Source organism: Ostrinia furnacalis, unplaced genomic scaffold (genome assembly GCF_004193835.3).
Source record: "Ostrinia furnacalis isolate ACB-3 unplaced genomic scaffold, ASM419383v2 OfSCF5068, whole genome shotgun sequence".
NCBI classification, from domain to species: Eukaryota; Metazoa; Arthropoda; class Insecta; order Lepidoptera; family Crambidae; genus Ostrinia; species Ostrinia furnacalis.
The window spans coordinates 46034-62468 of record NW_021135307.1 but is presented as its reverse complement, the minus strand read 5'-3'; the positions used below and the strand labels follow the sequence as shown (position 1 = coordinate 62468).

General features: G+C 37.8%; 1 protein-coding gene across 2 annotated transcripts in view; it reads left to right on the top strand.

Moving 5' to 3' along the window:
- Dhx15 (DEAH-box helicase 15) overlaps positions 1-4882 on the top strand; it is a 41315-nt gene extending 36433 nt beyond the window's left edge. For both annotated transcript variants that reach the window (XM_028315224.1, XM_028315223.1), the window contains 4 exons: positions 757-856; positions 2077-2167; positions 3233-3395; positions 4585-4882. In XM_028315224.1, the coding sequence (XP_028171025.1) occupies positions 757-856; positions 2077-2167; positions 3233-3395; positions 4585-4712 (482 nt within the window). In that variant the 3' untranslated portion in view covers positions 4713-4882. The remainder of the gene's footprint in view (positions 1-756; positions 857-2076; positions 2168-3232; positions 3396-4584) is intronic.
- Positions 4883-16435: the final 11553 nt, after the last annotated feature.

The window sequence follows — 16435 nt, the reverse complement described above, 5'->3', positions numbered from 1 at the left end:
ATTCGATTAAGAAAAAAATTAAAAAATATGTGTCCAAAATTTTTTTACTGTCTGTCCTACGGACAAAATAGAATTTCGATTTCATTACCCAGTCATCATCCCTATTAACTACCACGAGTAACCTACTAAAAGCAACGATACAATATGATACCTGCAATACGGCAAATTACATAAAAGTCCCTTTCTCACTTTTGAAGTTCGGCGGATCAAATCCGGCTCGAAGGACCAAATTTTGAAGTGTGTCATTTATTTAATCATCTACGCCCTAGAGGCTACAGGTGGCTGCTAGTTCTATGACTATGTCACACTCAACTTTCAACGTCACAACGTTTTTTAAAATTCAGTATTTTTCACACTGATTTTCATCACATTTTTGTCCCGAAGCAGTGATGATGATGATTCATCTGACCGATTTCTGCCATGGCCACCACTTCGACTCTTGTCTTGGCGGCGCTGGTGCGTCCGAAGATGGCTACGTAGCCGATTGGCGGCCAACTCCTTCGCTTTATTTCATCATCATCATCTCAGCCATAGGACGTCCACTGCTGAACATAGGCCTCCCCCAATGCTTTCCATGTTGCCCGGCTGGTAGCGGCCTGCGTCCAGCGCTTCCCTGCTACCTTTATGACGTCGTCGGTCCACCTTGTGGGTGGACGTCCCACGCTGCGTTTTCCGGTTCGCTTTATTTAAATAAATGTTTTTCTTTCTTGAAAGGTTAATTTTCCGGAAAATTAATGACTAATCTTGTTTCCCCAGATATGGAGGACCCACACTGGTGCTACGACAACTTCATCAACTACCGCTCGCTGAAGTCCGGTGACAATGTGCGTCAGCAGCTCAGCAGAATCATGGACAGGTAACATAATTATTCACTCACAACTACACTCAACATCAAATAAACCGCACCTTCCGCGACGCGAACTTTAAAGATTTTCTTCTGACATAATCATGGTGCCCCAACAATATTGGTGTTATTTGAAAGCCCAATAAATATCCTTATAGAAAAACACATTTAATTTCACCATAAATGTGACTTGAAAAAAGACCTCACTTGGGGCTCACCTCTGGCATCAATTAGACCAATTTTTATGGTTATAAAAATTGGCTCAAGCGTAACTACCTATTTTTTGAAGAAATGACTGGATCCCTCTAAACTAGACACATTTTTGAGGTAAAAACCTTTCTTTTGATGAAATGAAATTAAGAACTAGGCTTTTAAATGGTGCCAATATTGATGGGAAGTGGGGATGCATACGTTTGAAAGTGCTTGTCGCAGGAGGTGCGATTTATTTGATGTCGAGTGTATGTTAATACCTAAAGAATGGGACCAAGAATGGGAATACCCCCGGGACCGGTGTCTATGGACGACGGTAATCGCTTACCATCAGGTGATCCGTCTGCTCGTTTGCCTCCTGTCACATAAAAAAAAATAATTCTCTCAAACTACAGACTTTAGGTCGGCCTATGGCTTAGTAGAGTAAGTTAATTAGTATGAAAATGTATGAGTGCGCGCATTACATCTATTTGGTGTAGTCCAACGTTTTTGAAACGTCAAGTGGCAACAATCACTATCAACCCAGTATTATTATAGGTCATAATTATAAGGTTGTCCAACGTGGCAATAATCGAAACTAAATTCAGTATTGATAGTAGCGCCATCCTGACAATGCCGGTTCATTGTAGGTCATTTATATCGGCCGATTCTTCATACATATTAGAAGCCGATCTAACTATCGGCCGATAAAAAGTGTAGTCTACGTGGTGTTTCTTAGTGCTGCAGAGCAAAGTGACTGAGCAGGAAGCGATTTAAAAATCGATCAATATAATTGCATAAAATCTGCGCTCCGTTTCACTGGACAAGAATTGACAAGCCGGTTTAAAATTCATACTTCTTCTTTTGTTGATGGCGATGGACTTGTGCTTTTTCGCCACAAAACCAAGCAGTGAAACAGGGAAGACAGCCAGCAACTAAGGGCAATCTAAAGCTCTAGTATCTCCAAAAATCGCAATAGCATAGTCAAAATGGAGCTGTCTAATATCCAAATGTTTTTTAACGAAAATGTTTTTCTGTTCCAGGTTTAACCTAAAGAGAACGAGTACAGAGTTCACGAGCAAAGACTATTATATTAATATTAGGAAAGCACTTGTTAATGGATTTTTCATGCAGGTAAATTGAATTTTCATATTATTATCTACCTACCTACTTATTTGTTACTAACTTTTAAATAACTGAAAGTAACCCTTAGGGCCCGTTTATACAGTAGAATCTCGATTATCCGATTATCCGGACTCATTCTTCACGGTTTCTAATTACCGATTTGAGGTCTGGACCCATAAAAACGGAAGGCGCCTCCACCGTAACACGTACGGACGTCGTTTAGTTCATTTAAAAAAAAAATGATTTATCCAATGGTCTAACATTTAGATTTTTAGACTCTTAATGATGTATTGTAAACCCTTTCTATTGTAAAAAGTTTTTTTTTTTTTATCTCAACGAGGAAGCTCTTGGTCTGTATCTCACCAATTATTGTTATTGTTTATGTAATTATTAATTATGTAATTATTGTTTGATTTTACTTTGAAATCGATTATCCGGATTTTCGATTATCCGGAACACCCCTGGTTTTAATTGATCCGTATAATCGGGATTCTACTGTATGGGATTTTTTTTGCGAAAATTGCCTATGGTGAATGGATATTGTAATTTGTTCTTTGTCAGCGCACTGCAGGCTTGGATCTACTATCTGTCTGGAATTGATTCTTGGGACAATTTCGTCGTCATCGTCGAACAAAGACGGATCGACGATAGGATTGATAAAAAGAACAATCCGGAAAAATCGGCGTTTATTTTTTTGTAGCTTCGATATTTTGTTTATGAATTTTGAAAAATAATGTTATGTTAAACTTTAAAGTAGTTAAGTTGCGTTTCACTTTGCTAGTTACTTTTGAGTTGCATCTAAGTTTCTGCCATAGCGTCCGTTGAGAGACCACATTCATTCATAAGAATCATCAGAAACTTGCAGTTGCGTTTCACCGTCTGTTCTGGGCCTTAGTCAAAAGATTTCCACAGCTATGGTGACTATAGGTCACCCACGGTGATCCACTGTATCATTTAACATGGCTCGAATTAGATCAACAGTCAAATCGTCGTCGATGTGTCTTCAGGCGTTGCTACAACTCACAAGTAACCATTCTATTTCTTCTATCACTCACTCATCATATTTCATTCCAGGTGGCACATTTAGAGCGCACCGGGCACTACCTGACGGTGAAAGACAACCAGGTGGTCCAACTGCACCCCTCCACCTGCCTGGACCACAAGCCGGACTGGGTCATCTACAACGAGTTCGTGCTCACAACAAAGAACTACATCCGGACTGTCACCGACATCAAGCGTGAGTCTTGTATACCAGATGATTTTTGTAATTTCAGATGATTTGATGATGACGTCCACCCACAAGGTGAAATGATCTCATAAAGGTTGCAAGAAGGTGCTAAAGCCCGGTCTGTGAGCACGTGGAATTTTGTCCAATGACCCCAAGCTACCCATTCTTATCGCTCGCGCGTAATTATGTTGCTGTCGCGCTCGCACACTCACTGCGGGCGCCCGTCGCACAGTCGCGACAGCAATATAATTACGCGCGAGCGATAAGGATGGGTAGCTTGGGGTCATTGGACAAAATTCTACGTGCTCGCAGACCGGGCTTTACCTTAATGACTGGCCATATGCACTGTTCACCGGCTCACCGTCACACCAAGCTTCTGTCTGCTTCGACCACAAGCCGGACTGGGTCATATACAACGAGTTAAAACTACATCAAGACTGTCTCCGATATCAAGGAGACCGGGCTTTAGTGACATCTCGCTTGCTCAGTTCTTTGTTGCTCTATTCCGCTAGGTATATTAACTTTATGATCCACCCACAAAGTGGATGAATTATAATCTTATAAAGGTTGCAAGAAGGCGTTGGATGAAGGCTGTTACCAACCTGTCATCTGCTTTGCACTGGAGGGAAGTCGAACCTTAACTTCGAATAAACACAGTGTAACTTTCCCCATGGAACGAACTTGACCTTCACTGGTTGGGTTTTTCTTGGTAGTTGGTAAATCCTGGCTACACCATCCTGGTTTTTTGACCCACTGTTTTTGGTATTTTGAGGTGGTATTAGAGTTGCAGACATTTTATTAAATTAACTAAAGAAGGGGCTACTCTATACCTTTTTTGTTACGTGTGTTAAAATTTATTTTTGGAACAAAAAATCAAGAATATTAGCATAGACAAGTGTGGCTCAAAGCTTGTATAAATCCTATTAATATTATAAATGTGAAAGTTTGGATGTCTGGATGTTTGTTACTCTTTCACGTAAAAACTACTGAACGGATTTTGATGAAACTTTACAGTATTATTGTTTATAACCCAGAATAACATATAGGCTGTGATTTATGACGATCTGTGACAAATTAAATTTAATGCGGGTGAAGCCGCGGGCATAAGCTAGTTATTCATATTTTTTTATTAGTATGTAGGCGTTTTTCAGTGCACTTATACATTTAAATCTAACAATATTATCCATTATCTTTCCAGCGGAGTGGCTCCTAAAAATAGCACCGCAGTACTACGAGCTAAACAACTTCCCTCAATGCGAGGCCCGACGTCAACTGGAGCTGTTACAAGCGAGACTGGACTCCAAGGCCTACCAGGAGGGCTTCTAAGGCCCGCCACCAGGCCTCGCGGTCTCTGGGACCAGTCTGAAACAAGTGACTACAGTGAAGTGACAGTGCAGTGATGTGTGTTGAACGTTGAAGAACTGATGTAAAAGATGTTGACCGTTGCAGTCGTTTGGGAATGGCCGAAGTTAGTTAATAAAATGCTAAAGTCAAAATCTAAAAATATTTTATTCAATTTAGACCACTAGTGGCACTTATGAATGTCAAAATACAGTAAAAAAGGTAGCCCTTAAGGGGCACTTAACATGTCTTTTGGGCCCTACCAGCGCTTCGAGACAAACATATGGCAAGTGCTGAGAAGAAACGCCGGAACAAACTCAGTCACCACTAATGAGGGTTTTCGCGAATGAAAGATCCGCTCGATGGCGGGACGTGGATGTGGGGTCTGACTGCTGGTGGATTTTGACATATCTGTCATTGTCATGTCAAAAATAACCAATCATGCAGCATTTGGACCTCGCGTGTACGTATTGCCATCTGGCGGATTTTTCATTCGCGAAAACCCTCATTGCCAGGAATTATCTAACGGTAAGAATAACCAAATTCGAGTTCATCAAATATGTGCAGACTGAACTGACAACGCATCCTTGTCATCAATATAGTTACGACTACATATAGTTCCAAAATACTGAACTGTCCTATGCATGACATTGACAGTGGGGCGCCACCGTCAATACCGGATCGCTAGTTCCGATTTTTGCCATGTTGGAAACCATATAGTTGAACGATGGTAGCGCCCCCCTGTCATTGAGTTTGGTGGGACAGTTCAGCGTGGGTCATCTATAATCTTCTAGTCTCCTTTGCAGGAGTATGACCCTCTCTAATTTATCAGAGGCAAATGGAAGATTTAGCTTACAATTCCCACGCTAGCGAGGTTTGCACATTTTGTCATTTAGGCCTTTGTGTATAGTTGATTTATGATTGATGCAGTTTTCTACTGCTTATCTTGACTGACTCACTCATCACGAAATCTCAGAAACTTTAAGTGCTAGGAGTCTTAAATTTTGCATGGGGATTCCTTTTAGAACATAGGTGCTCACTAAGACCGGATTTTGCATAATTCAACCCCTAAGGGGGGTAAAACGGGGTCCACACGTACGAAGTCGCGGGCGGCCGCTAGTCATCTATATGATGATACTTGAAGGATTTACAACTTATTGAAGAAACACAGTTCAAGTTAAGAAGTTGATGAATTAACTTCTCAGCTCATCTAACTTCCATAAATCTTAATTTTACAATTCCAAGACTTGGTTGCAATTAAATTCAAATTATAAAATGTTGCCAAACAACAAAAAATATTTTTATTCAATATTTTAGTCATTCCCAAATGATTTCAATTAGGATAATCTGTTACAATGATTTGGATTAAGATGTTATACAGGTTGAATTGCTCCTGGTATTGGAATTTTAGTATAATTTGAAAAACTGATGTATGATACAGTCTGGTCTGTGAGCACGTAGAATTTTGTCCAATGACCCCAAGCTACCCATCCTTATCGCTCGCGCGTAATTATGTTGCTGTCGCGCTCGCACACTCACTGCGGGCGCCCGTCGCACAGTCGCGACAGCAATATAATTACGCGCGAGCGATAAGGATGGGGAACTTGGGGTCATTGGACAAAATTCTACGTGCTCACAGACCGGGCTTTAGTAATATCATGTCCGTAACTTTGTCTATGAGACCACGATAAGTAGAACCTTTAGACTAGGCGCAGACCACCGACTTTTCGTCGGCCGATAGTTGGGCCCGATTTTAATTTGTATGAAATCGAAATCGGTGTAATGTGCGCACTTCCATACATGCCCATACTGATTAACAGCCCGACCCAACTATCGGCCAACTTAAAAAATCGGTGGTCTGCGCCTAGGCTAACTTGATAATAAGAATCAACACCTTTAAGAGCGTTTACGCCGTTTGGCGCAAAAACAGTACTTTTTCAACTCGTTACAATCATTAACCAGTAATACTACAAATATGTTATAGGCATAAATATGTAGTTAGGCAATTTCGTCGTCTAAATAGTTAATTGAGAAAATATTGCGATTAGTTTAGCATTTAAGAATTCTATCAAGATAAGTCCACACAGGTTTTGTAAATTTCCACTTTAGCGTCAGTTTACAAGCTGAAATTTTTATAAAAATACTGTGAAAACGATTTAACAAACATTTATATCCTATAGCATAGATCCTTGGGCAAATAGTTATCTGAGAAAATTTTTAGATTTAAGCATTTTACAATAAGAAATCACAAATTAAAAGAACGTGAAATACCCAAAAATCAAAGTGATTTTTTCACCAATATTCTTCCTTTATTCAACACAAAAATAGCTTAATATAATAGAAGAATATCTTATCTAAAATATTTACTTTGAAATTTAAAANATATTATAAATGCGAAAGTTTGGATGTCTGGATGTTTGTTACTCTTTCACTCAAAAACTACTGAACAGATTTTGTTGAAACTTTACAGTTTTATTGTTTACTAGCTTTTCGCCCGCGGCTTAGCCCGCGTGGACTACATATTTTTTTCCAAAATAAAATGTAGCCTATGTTACTCGTGGATAATGTAGCTTTCGATTGGTGAAAGAATTTTTAAAAACGGTCCAGTAGTTTTTGAGCCTATTCATTACAACCAAACAAACAAACAAAGTTTTCCTCTTTATAATATTAGTGTAGATATAATTTTATGACGATATGTGACAAATAAATTTCAATAAATAAATAAGACGTGTCTAAAAAGCGCAATCTATCGTCATTGGTTGAAATCTACAGCGCTGGACAAACTACTGTTTTTGACGTTCGTAAATATTCATGCGGGGGAAGCCGTGAAACGCCATCTATCAACATGATATCAAACAACAGATTTTACGATCTAAGGAGTAAAAGGAGGTCCACGCGTACGAATTATTAATAAAATTAATAATATTTGTATTCATCTGGTCTTACTTGACTTTTACTTTACGTATGTCATGCACGATGACATTGATGACATTTGTGTCAGTATTTTTGTACGTCCCCACTAGGCATAATTGGGATGTATTTTTCTAATTTGTCATAAGTTGTGAGAAAGCCTGTAGCTACAACTGGGAAAGTATGTGTCACCACTGGTGACAATCGATATTATTTATGCCATTTATCCTCAGTGGCGACAAAGCTAGTGTCGACAACCGAGAATAGACGCCAGTTGCGAGGTGACCATAGGTCCCAAGGGGAAATGTACGTGTACGTGCACCACGAGAGGTGGAAACCAAAAGGTAGAGGCTTGAGGATCTAGGCCCTAGAGTGCTGAAGGGTACGCCTGGCCGTCAGCCAAATTTTACGTCGCACCATAGAGGCAGTTCTGCCTGTATTAGAGGAGTGGGTGCGACGGCATGATCGCCTCACACAAAGGGCGACCCAGGTTCTACCGGGCCATGGGTGCTTCGGGCCATTCCTCCACCGTATAGGCCGAGAGCCTGTAGATGGTTGTCAGTTAACACTGCAGTCTTGGCACGTGAGTCACCGCAGCAGACTGACACGCTCCAACAGTGCCCAGCCTAAGCGAACGAGCGGCGGTTGGAAATGACCTCTCCCTACCAATCGGGAAGAGGCGTGAGATAGATAGATAAATTGTTTATTTGTTGTAACACACTTTTTTTTAATGCTTTTAACACACACATTATGTATAGTTGCTATTGAAATTCAATTCAATATCGAAATAAAGTTAGTTAGTCAAGAAACACACTAGGTGACACCACTGGTATTTTGTTACACAGGTTAGTAATAATTTCAACAGTTGCAACATAACAAAAGTGACAAAACAACATAAGATAAAGATGACTAGCGTTTCAAATAGTTCCCTGCGTCAGAGTGATGTGTGCCGCAGCGATGCAAAAAGCAAAGAGCTCAGTATAAACACTACCCTCAAAAGGGCAGAACACTGATTTTCAGCTTTTGCTAGAGAACGCATGAAGCGTACAGGTACGGAATGAACCCGCTCGCTTTCGGAAACAATATCTACATTAGTATAAAATATATGATGAGACAAATAATCTTATGGTATAGTGTGCTTACTTTCTGTGAAAGTGTTCTTTCACAGAAAGAAGCAGTGGAAAGGGGGAGCGAGAGGCCTCAGCCGACACTCCGGTTATCCGCCGCCGACACCCTGGGCGCAAGAGGACAGCTTATGGTCTCCAACTGTCCCTTCCTAACAGGCCTCGGTCGCTAGACATGGAGGTGTCTGGTGGCGGCTAATGACGAATGCTACAGGCAACAGCCAATGGCGATGTCCCGCATTCCCTCATATCACTCATATGGATCATGGCAGAAACAGTCAGGTTTTTAGTGGGTTTAGGGGCTACCCACCTTCTAGTAGGAAGAACCCCACATAACCCACTAGCTGCCCCCGCAGCTGGTGGGTATGAAATGTTATGCATTTTCCGGATAAAAAAGAATAGTTAACAGGAAAAGTTTGTTTTGAATAGAACCGATTTGAAAAAATCTCTCACCATTAAAATTCAATTTTTTTTCCGCTGAACATAGGCTGTATAAAATATTCTCAAAATAGTAAAAAACCTTTGATAATTTACTATTTGATAAAGAATTTACGTATTTATTATTGATTAGGACTAATGTATACCATTATTTATAATTATGGAGTCGGTGTTGGAAGATTTGAAGATTTTATAGTTTCCTTGAGCTGTCACTTGACAGCCTGGCACACTTTCACGATGGTGGATCAAAGTATTTTGGTTTGACTATAGAGCGTGAGAACACGCACACAGTCATAATTATTTTAGTGTGAATAAAACTAGCATCGAAATTACCTAAACTTGACATGCCACGCTAGACGTAAACGCTCTTAAAGGGAGTGTATAGAAACATTTTAAACATTTGAAGATTGAAAAGTCAACTACATAGTAATAAACGATATAGAGGATTTCTTCTTTTGTTACTGGCGATGAACTGGTTTTTTTCGCAGCTGGGATTTATACCCGTATTCACAAACGATGCTTGCTTAAGTTAATCAGCAATCGAACACACAGCGTTGAATAGAGCTCTGTGATTGGTTCATGTGTCAGCCTGTGTGTGCGTCTATGCGCATTGTGAGACCTCATAGTAATGTTTGTAAATACGGGCGTTAATTTCTTGGCAAAAAGTAATTTATAGTTTCCAAACACTGTTTTGACTGTTTAAATTTTAGCCAACCTTTATGAGTTTCATTAAACTTTTTTATTCATAAAAATCAAACAATATTTTAGCTAATAATTGTCACTTTATTATAATTTTTCTCTAGTTATAAGATACTTATGTTTTTAAGAGAATAAAAACGTTTTATTTTTATGAATAAAGGGTAAGTCACACTTAGAGATGGGTAAGGGCTAATAATCCGATTAATAGCAATTGGCTAGTAACGGATTAAAAGCAGTTATTAGCCATTAATAGCCAATAATAGCCGATTTCAGATGGTAACCCTGCTATTAATGTTATACTAATGATTAAACATATCCCTTCATAGTTTACAAATTTAGCACTTGAAATTTGGAAGGGACGTAGCTTAGGTACCGTAGAGGTGCATTAAGAAAGGAATACCCGAAATTCCCACGGGCACGGGAATTAGCGGGAAAATCCTTTTGTATGAAAAATCTAAACCGCTTAAGTTAGACGCTTGAAATTTGGCATGCAGGTACCTTAGTAAACTTAAAGCTTAGTTACAAGAGGATATTGCAAAATTCCCACGGAAACGGGAGTTAGCGGGAAAAAAACATTTGTATGAAAAAATCTAAACCACGTAAGATAGACGCTTGAAATTTGGCATGCAGGTACCTTAGTAAAGTCAAAGCTTAGTTACAAGAGGATATTGCAAAATTCCCACGGGAACGGGAGTTAGCGGGAAAAAATTGTTGTAACTAAGCTTTAAGTTTACTAATGTACCTACATGCCAAATTTCAAGCGTCTAACTTAAGCGGTTTAGATTTTTCATACAAAAGGATTTTCCCGCTAATTCCCGTTCCCTTGGGAATTTTGGTAATTCCTTTCTTAGTGCACCTCTACGGTATTTAAGCTACGTCCCTTCCAAATTTCAAGTGCCTACGTTTAGCCGTTTAGGCTGTGCGTTGATCTGTCACTAAGTCAGTCAGTTTCTCCTTTTATATATTTAGATTCTTTTTGAACTACAATGTCGTTTATATAAATTACATTGATGTTTTTTAGTTCTTTTTTGTTTCTTTGAGTAATATTTGATTTTAATATTGATTTGATTTTAAAGGTGGAAGAAAAAACGTAAGAAACTATTAACCCTCCGTGTACGAGGTGACTAAAAGTTACGCCCCGTACCAGGTGGGGTATGACATACCCCAATATACAAAGTGATAAAATTTTCATTGAACATTTTTTTAGGTGGAATTTAATATTTAATATTGATTATTTACTTATTCTAATTAGGTGTAAGAAAAGCTCTGAGCTGAAAATATGTATTATAACATTTTTTTCATAAAATAACAAAAAGACACAATTTCCGTTGTTCTTGTAATTTAGGAATCAGTTTCTTATGTATAATTTTTAATTAGTGCCATTAATTATGACAACCGTTTTATTTAACAAAGTACAAGATATTTACTTATAATTTAAAAGTAAATTAAAAACTGGAAGGGTATAAATTTATTTTGATTATCGGTTTTCAATTTACTACAATTCTGATGAAAGAAAATGAGTATGCTCAATTCATAAAATGGGAGTGTAACAATTTTATTTATTTATAAAATATGCTATTCCATTTCAGTAGCCCATAAATTGTATCACCAAGTATAAATTGCAGCCCATAAGTATATGTTCACATACGTCATCGGATCTCAGTACTGAACTTCCAGATTCGCACTAAAAGTCATCTCATTTGACTAAAAGTGCTTGAAAATTTCAGATTCCGTGAAAATCACGAAAAATATTATTTGTATTGAGTTTTATTCTATTAACAAAGCTAAAAATATATAAATTATACCAAAACTGTTAGATTATTTTTTAACTTTTTTAACAACGTCCCGTACCAGGTGGGGTGTGTGACACCCACACGCACTTTAAAGGCATGTAACTCTGTTGGTAGTCACCGCTGGACTGATTTTGCAACGCTGATCGAAGCAGCAGCGCCATAATTCCAGCTACTGAGAATTTCAAATTCAGCACTTGCAAATTTTTAAAATTATGGCGATTTTTAAACTACTGGGGTGTGTCACACCCCACCTCGTACAGCGAGGGTTAATAGCAGGGTTACTAGCCAATGGATGGCTAATAATGGCTATTAATAGATAATAATCAGTTATTATCCAAACTAGCTGGCTACAAACCCATCTCTAGTCACACTACGTCCGATCCCAATCCGTTAAAATACGGTTCGAAGTAGTTGTAGAACTATTTTTACACTAGATCCAATTTCTCTAGTTAGTACTTCTTGCGCTGCTTCTTCTCAGCACTGGCCCATTTATTGTCCCGAAGCAGTGGTAGGGTTAATACTGGGACGTGTAAAAGCGCTTTTTAAAAGCCTGTATTCAGCAAATATATAATTTCGCGAGCCGCCAGTCTGCTTGTGACCACGGCTGCAGCATAACAGCCGAAACGTCAAGCCGTGAGTACATAATGTAACTCAGTCACAAATGTCGCGTTAATTTTATTTGAGCATTAATTTAGTTTTCCTAGATCCGTATTTCCGACGGATTCGGATCGGAAATAGTGCGAAAACATAGCCGGTAGACCAAGGGCTAAGCTAGTTTCTTAGATCGCAAAGCTGACACTGTTTCCCATAGTGTCGTGCAGTCTACAAAGAACTATAAAAAATGCGTAAGTTATGCGAGCTAATCCGAGGTTTGCGACGACACCAATATATGAAATGATGCCCAATGTGCGTTGTCGCTTAGGCTGGCAATAAAACTTGCAGAAGTTGACTTCCGCAAGCTGTTTACCACTGTGCAAATAGCTGTGGCAAGCCAACTTCTGCAAGGTTTACACAGTGGTGACAGCTTGCGGAAGTCAACTTCTGCAAGTTTTATTGCTAGTCAAACCTTGCTTTAGCTTAACTAACTTACGCCCGTATTCACAAACATTTCTATGAGATCTCACAGTACGCGTGGACGAACAGGGTAACACACGAACCCATCACAGCTCTATTCAACGCTGTGCATTCGATTTGCTGCTTCACTTAGCAAGCATCGTTAGTGAATACGGGCGTAAGTCTATACTCACTTTTAGCTTAGCTCTTGGTCTATAAACCGCAATAGGTTCAACTGTCGTGGTCCAGTTCATCCGAGGTAGCTGCATTGTACTGCTACCGGAGAGAGGGTAGAACTAAAAGTTCTTATGTACTGTAATTGAAATAGCGAATATATTGAACGTGTCAATATAAACCTACACACAATGAACATGAGTATTTATTTAACTATCCATTCCTTACACATAGCCCGACGGATTAGCAAGCTGAAGTAGCAATGGGCAGGGCACATAGTACGCAGAACTGACGGCCGATGGGGCAGCAAGGTTCTGGAGTGGAGGCCGCGTACCGGAAAACGCGGCGTGGGACGTCCACCCACAAGGTGGACCGACGACATCATAATAGCAGGAAGGCGCTGGATGCAGGCCGCTACCAACCGGGCAGCATGGAAAACATTGGGGGAGGCCTATGTTCAGCAGTGGACGTCCTATGGCTGAGACGATGATGATGATTCCTTACACATTGTTTAAAATCCAACTCATTCTTATAATCTTAGGCATTGGCCGAGTTGCACCATCTAAACTTTAACCGTTACTTTAACAATAACTGATGTATTTTGTTAATTTTGTATGAGTTTGACAGATTTTTTACGTTTGTCAAAATTAAAAAGCACCTTAATGAAAAAGGGCTACTATAAAGTTGATGATTATATAAAGGATAAAAATGTTTGGAATGTTTAACTACCTAGCTCGCATTAATACTTATGACTATAATTTGTATATTTTAAAGACTGTAAAACCTTGAAAAGGAGGCTGACAATAGTGACTGAGTTTCTTGCGCTGCTTCTTCTCAGCACTGGCCCATTTATTGTCCCGAAGCAGTGGTAGGGTTAATATTGGGACGTGTAAAAGCGCTTTTTTAAGCCTATTTGCAAAAATAAATGAATTTTATGAATTTTTAATTTTATCTGATTAAGATCGCTGGAAGAAACTGGATGCGGGCAACGCAGAATAGGTCGTTATGAAATCCTTGGGGGAAGCCTTTGTCCAACGGTGGACGTCATTTGGCAGAAACGATCGATCTTCTATCAGTAAATAAGTTCTTATTTGAATATTGTATTATATTTACTTGAATATCTTAATTAANATTTTAAAGTAAGATGGTTTACCCAGCTTTAGTTGCACCACCTAACTTTAACCGTAACTATAACTATGGACATTAAGCACCAGAAAGACGTTAACCGGTGTTTTTTTTATCAAGTTTTGCCAGATTTTTGACGTTTGTTAAAATTAAAGTAAGATGGTGCAACCCAGGCTTACACATTTTCTGTTTGGCCCAAAGGTTGACTGGAAGAGAATGCCATAAAATATGGTTGTTATAAAAAATCCGCCAGATGGCAATACGTAGACGCAAGGTCCAAATGCTGCATGATTAGTTATTTTTGACATGACATTGACAGATAATTATGTCTAAATTCACCAATCACGCAGCAGTCAGACCCCACATCCACGTCGTGCCATCTAGCGGATCTTTCATACGCGAAAACCCTCATTGATGGAAAAATAACACAAGCAGTACATAGTAATATTTTTTATTCAGATCACAAATTAATATAAATAAGTACACGAGGACTTAGCCCACGATATCAAGTTAAAATAATTTAATACTAAAAATAATTGACTATAAATTAACTAAGTTTTTTAATGGAAGAAATTAGTAGAACAAAAAACTGACAACTTTTTTATCACTAGCTGTGCCTGCAGCTTTTTTTAAACAATTTAAATAATTAATTAAACTTTTTATTAAAAAACAATAAACAGTAACCCTGATACAAAAACATTAAAAATTCGGACATTACATTAAAAATCTGAATTGTTACAAATAAGAAAATTATACGAGACTTTTACACAACAAAAAAGTTGAATTTTGCTTCAAACATATAAAAATGGACGGAAATAAATTGTAATATGTTCTGAAATATCAAAATAATGTCAAATATAGGTCTACCAGAATCTCATGGCAAACAAAAATATTGGAAAAGTGTGTTTTTCATATGGCAATTGTCTATGGTTTAATTGTCACCTGTCAAAGAAAATTATGAAATCTGTCAGCCGCTGCAAAAATGTTGTAATCTCTTCTTGACTATTTGTTATTTTTATGAAAAAGTCGAAAAAGCTCAAGCAAGTCATATTGTTTTGAATGTGAATTGCAAAATAAGGCATAATTCAAAGTCAATCTTTGATTCTAAAGCGCGTCGTCGAGTTGACAGTAAGTTGGACTGAAATGTTTTGATTCATTTAGTTTATTACCCAACTGCGTCAGAAGGAGGGTTATGTTTTTTATATTATTCTTATTTAATAGCTGCTTTATCGATGTTTTCAGGTATATCTCACAAATTAGTGCAGAGAAATGGTCAAAATGTTATGACCATGTAAAGAAAATTGAAAAAGATTTCATCAAGCAAGATTGAATAATGGAGAAGTTTCCAATTTTTTCTTTTAAATAAACTTGAAATAAATTTAAGTAAAACTAATAATAATTGTGAAAGAATCATGAAAATATATCTGCAAATAAATAAGTTACAGGGCCCTAAAGTTGCGCATAACTATTCACGCCATTTCGATCGGTGTATTAACGACAGTCCTTCGGAGTACAAACAGTAGGTAAATCACCCCTGATCCAGTGCTGTTGACAGATCCATATTTTTTTTAAATGTAGCAGTTTTTAATTTTTCAGCTAGGGTCACTCAAAATTCTTTCTTAGTAAAATTTTGTAACCTTTTTTAAAATATCCTTGACCTGGCCATTTATACAAAAAGAACGGCACTGCCTATTTCAATTCCACGCGAAAATATGTAGGTTATTTAAATAATTAATTTCCCAGACATTTCTTGATCGATTTAAAAAAAACTTCACCGTCTTTTTAGTTTTGGTGTATATTTAAATCCCATTCAGAGAAATATAGTGTTTTTAACATCAGGAAACTTCTTTACAATACCTCTTGATCTTGATCATCTATTGAAGAACAAGATGTGCGAGTGGAGTTCTTAGAATCGTTTTCTAGTTCTGAATGAAGTGATATTTAAGTTAAAAATACGATGCATAATAAAATTAGTTACCTACTTAAAGTAATATACGATTTATTTATTTTTCAATACATTTTCCTTTGTTAAAAACCCGATGTTTAACAACATTCTTCATACACATACCTACCTAAAATGTACTTATATTCGTACTTCATCATCATGTTCATTGATATTAAAGTCATAAGAGTAAAAAATTAAAAAGTATCAAGATTGTTTATTCCAATTTCCCAAGTATTGCTCTCAACAAAGTTTATTTTCCCTATTTGCCATGAGATTCTGGTACACCTATAGTACATAATAATTATAATACATTCTTAGAACCAAACCTACTATATTTAATTTTCTTTTATAACATTGAATGTGTTGGAAGGATATTAATTAATCCAGTTAATTGACTATTTTCTGCTTTTAAGTATATCCTACTGCTTTAGTTACCGTCGTATCTGA